General features: G+C 28.4%; 1 protein-coding gene across 1 annotated transcript; it reads right to left on the bottom strand.

The window, feature by feature from the left end:
• Nucleotides 1-633: 633 nt before the first annotated feature.
• LOC124421361 lies at nucleotides 634-2,159 on the bottom strand. Its single transcript, XM_046956444.1, has one exon. It carries the CDS (start codon nucleotides 1,610-1,612, stop codon nucleotides 656-658), a length of 957 nt encoding a protein of 318 aa, XP_046812400.1. The 5' UTR covers nucleotides 1,613-2,159; the 3' UTR covers nucleotides 634-655.
• Nucleotides 2,160-3,758: the final 1,599 nt, after the last annotated feature.

Raw genomic sequence — 3,758 nt, 5'->3', positions numbered from 1 at the left:
TCTTTGTTTTGCTCTAATTTTCTTTCTAGAGCAAAGAACCTTCTTTTAGCTATTATGGTAGAATTACCCAATTTATTCTGTTCATCTTTAAATGGAAGTTTAACTTCAAACTTACCATCTGTAAGTCTTTTGAAATTTTCTTCAAAATATTGCTCACATTGCTTTTCCGCAACTGTGAGATTATTCATTTTTGGAACCTCTTCCAATTCCCAAAACTTTTGTAACAATTCATCACAAGATGTTTGAATTGTTGTGACCATCCTTGATTCTGGTTTGGAACCATTTGCTGTCATCAGTCCATATGCTACCCAACCTAACTTCGTGTAGCTTTGTGTTTGTCTTTTTATCAATTATTTGCCCATCGCAAATCAGATCAAACACAAATTGATTAGATAGTAATAAATCCACTCCTTGTGGAATATTATATTTGGGATCCTCTAATTTAATATTAGATGGAAAATTTCCCAACAACATTCGCGTTCCTGGTACGTTTGACACAAATTTGTCAATGACGACCGCATTAAGGAATGTTTTATATTGGGTCACTTTTGATCTAAGTGATATCCCAACCTTTTCCTCTATGGAAGATTTTTTCCTTTCTAAACCTTCCACTTCTTTGTTTATTTGGCAACCTTTTATATTCAACTTCTAAATTCTAAATTCTAATTCTAAATTCTTTCGAAATAATGTTGACTTGTGCCCCACCGTCTAATAAAACGCGACATTTTTTCCAATGGCCATTTCCATCCTTGATTTCCACTACTGCTGTTAACAACACTGCTTCGTCGTCTTCATCACCGTTTACTATTACTGTCCTCGCAGGGATCTTTTCCCTATGAAGAAGAGTATAATGATCACCATTGCAGCTTCCACAAATAAAATTACTTTTACACATTTTATTTGAGTGTCCAACACCGAGACATCTGAAACACACTTTACCGTCCCGTACCTTATCCCATTTTTCATTTATAGATAAGTTCCTAAATTTGGAACATCTATTTAAATTATGTCCAACTGCACAATTCAATGGACATTTTATTTCAAATGAATTCGTTGGAGGATTTGTCTTTTGACTTGCCCCCTGAGTTTGCATGTTTTGTCGGGAAGGATTTACCACATTTTGGTTTGCCTCCCAAGACCATTGATTTACTCCTAGAGGATTTACCATCTTTCTTTCACCCTTTGTGAAATCTTGGCTTTCCTCCAAAGAATATTGAATTTGTTTTAGAAAATCAACTAGACTATCCACTTTTGGAAGTTCCTTTGATTTTCCCAAATGTTGTTCAAATTGGATTATTAAGTAATCATCCAATTTTCGCTGAAGCACGAAACAAAGAAATGCCTTTTGCATTTCTTCTGGGTTCAGTTTCATGGCTTCTAATGCCTGCAAACTCTCATTTATTTTTGTTAAAAACATATTAACGCTTTTTACGTTATATGTTACGAAAGGGGCTTCTAGTATACTCTTAAAATATATTGATGTTATTGCCCTTTTGTCGGAGTAGTATTCATTTAGAATACTCCAGGCTACTTCAAAGTTCTCATCCTTTGATGGCAACTTTGAAATCTTTTTTGCCGCTTCTCCTGACAACTTCGCTTTTAACATACACATTTTTTGAGTATTTGACACAGGCTGATCTATTATCAGCTGCTCAAACAACTCTCTAAATGTTTCCCATTCCGTAGCTTTTCCACTAAAAGTTGGTATGTCTATAGTGGGCAGTTGGAATGGTAATGTTTTGGCATAGCTTTCTATGCCCGGGATATTTTGGTATTCGTCACGTAAATTGTAGAAAAATGTCAGTCAATTCGTCATCTGGAAATTCGCCCATATATTTAATAAATTGATTTTCGGCTAATTTAAATTTTTCCTTAAGAATGTCAATCGTGACTTCCTTATTTTTAAATTTATTTAATTTAGCTTCCAAATCATCCAAAATATACTGGAACTGCCGAATCAGTCCAGCATTTTTATTTCTAACAGAGGTTTTTTCCATATCACCTCTGCCAGAATTTATTAAACCTTGCTCTCTTTGAAGCAAAAATGGTAAAAATGGCTCCTTTTGCCACATTGGGTCAGTAAGATCCCTTTGTAACAATGGTGCCGTGGATTCCTTTTGTGACAATGGCACCGTAGCCTCCTTTTGGCACACTAGATCAATACGATCTCCTTGTACCATTTGAGCCGTGGGTTCCCTTTGCCTTTCTTTTGTATCATCGTCTTGTTTTTGACTTGATGAATACAAAAGATTTTCTTCCTCAATAAATCTCTTTTTTAATTGCCCATACAAAGCATTAAAATTATTTATTGAGGCCCTCACTTCATCAACAAATTTACCTTTAAAATAGGCATTTCTTTCCATTGTTGACGAAGGAGGTCGGAGGTCCCTATCATTTATGTCGAATTTTTCGACATATTCCCTAAACGATTGTCTCAATGTTATAACTTTAATTTTAGCTTCCTCGCTAGGAAGATTACTTTGCGCGACCTTGCTCAAAGTGTTATAACATGAGACAATCTCAGTCCCTAATTTCTCCTGTTCTTTTATAATAGATACAAGGTCCATTTTTATTTATATATGTGTAATTTCTGAACAAAAAAAGATATAAATGTGTATATGTATAATAAAATAAATTGCTGTAATAAAAATAAGATTTGCTGAAACAAATATAAACAAAATAAAAAATAACGCACTTCCAAATTAATATAATAATAAATAGCGCACTTCCCGAATTTTTTTTAATCGATTCCTGATTTCAATTTATTGTTGTTTTTTATAAAAACAATGTTCAAAATAATACTTAAAATTTTCTTTAATAAGTATTATTTTGAATTTTCAACAAATTATTGTCAATCAGTCGTGTTATTTTCTTTATATATAAAACATAAGTAAAATACACTGAATGATATATAGAAAAAAATATATTATTTTTTTTCTTAACGACCGCGAAAAAAACCAATATAAAAAAACTTAGAAAAAAAGTACTTACCTTCTCAGGAACTTTTTTTATTTTTTTTTTATTTTAATATTTTATTTATATTATTTATATATATATATATATATATATATATATATATATATATAATCTATATATATATATATATATATATATATATATATATATATATATATATATATATAATATATATATATATATATATATATATATATATAATATATATATAATAATAATATATATATATATATATATATAATATATATATATATATATATATATATATATATATATATATATATATATATAATATATATATATAATATATATATATATATATATTATATAATATATATATATAAATAATATAAATAAAATATTAAAATAAAAAAAAAAAAATAAAAAAAGTTCCTGAGAAGGTAAGTAATTTTTTTCTAAGTTTTTTATATTGGTTTTTTTCGCGGTCGTTAAGAAAAAGAATAATATATTTTTTTCTATATATCATTCAGTGTATTTTACTTATGTTTTATATATAAAGAAAATAACACGACTGATTGACAATAATTTGTTGAAAATTCAAAATAATACTTATTAAAGAAAATTTTAAGTATTATTTTGAACATTGTTTTTATAAAAAGCAACAACAAATTGAAATCAGGAATCGATTAAAAAAAAATTCGGCAAGTGCTATTTATTATTATATTAATTTGGAAGTGCGTTATTTTTTATTTTGTTTATATTTGTTTCAGCAAATTACAGCAATTTATTTTATTATACATATACACATTTATATCTTTTTT

This window comes from Lucilia cuprina, chromosome 2 (assembly GCF_022045245.1).
Source record: "Lucilia cuprina isolate Lc7/37 chromosome 2, ASM2204524v1, whole genome shotgun sequence".
NCBI lineage: Eukaryota > Metazoa > Arthropoda > Insecta > Diptera > Calliphoridae > Lucilia > Lucilia cuprina.
Note: the sequence above shows the minus strand (reverse complement) of the source record. Positions and strands in the feature narration are given on the sequence as shown.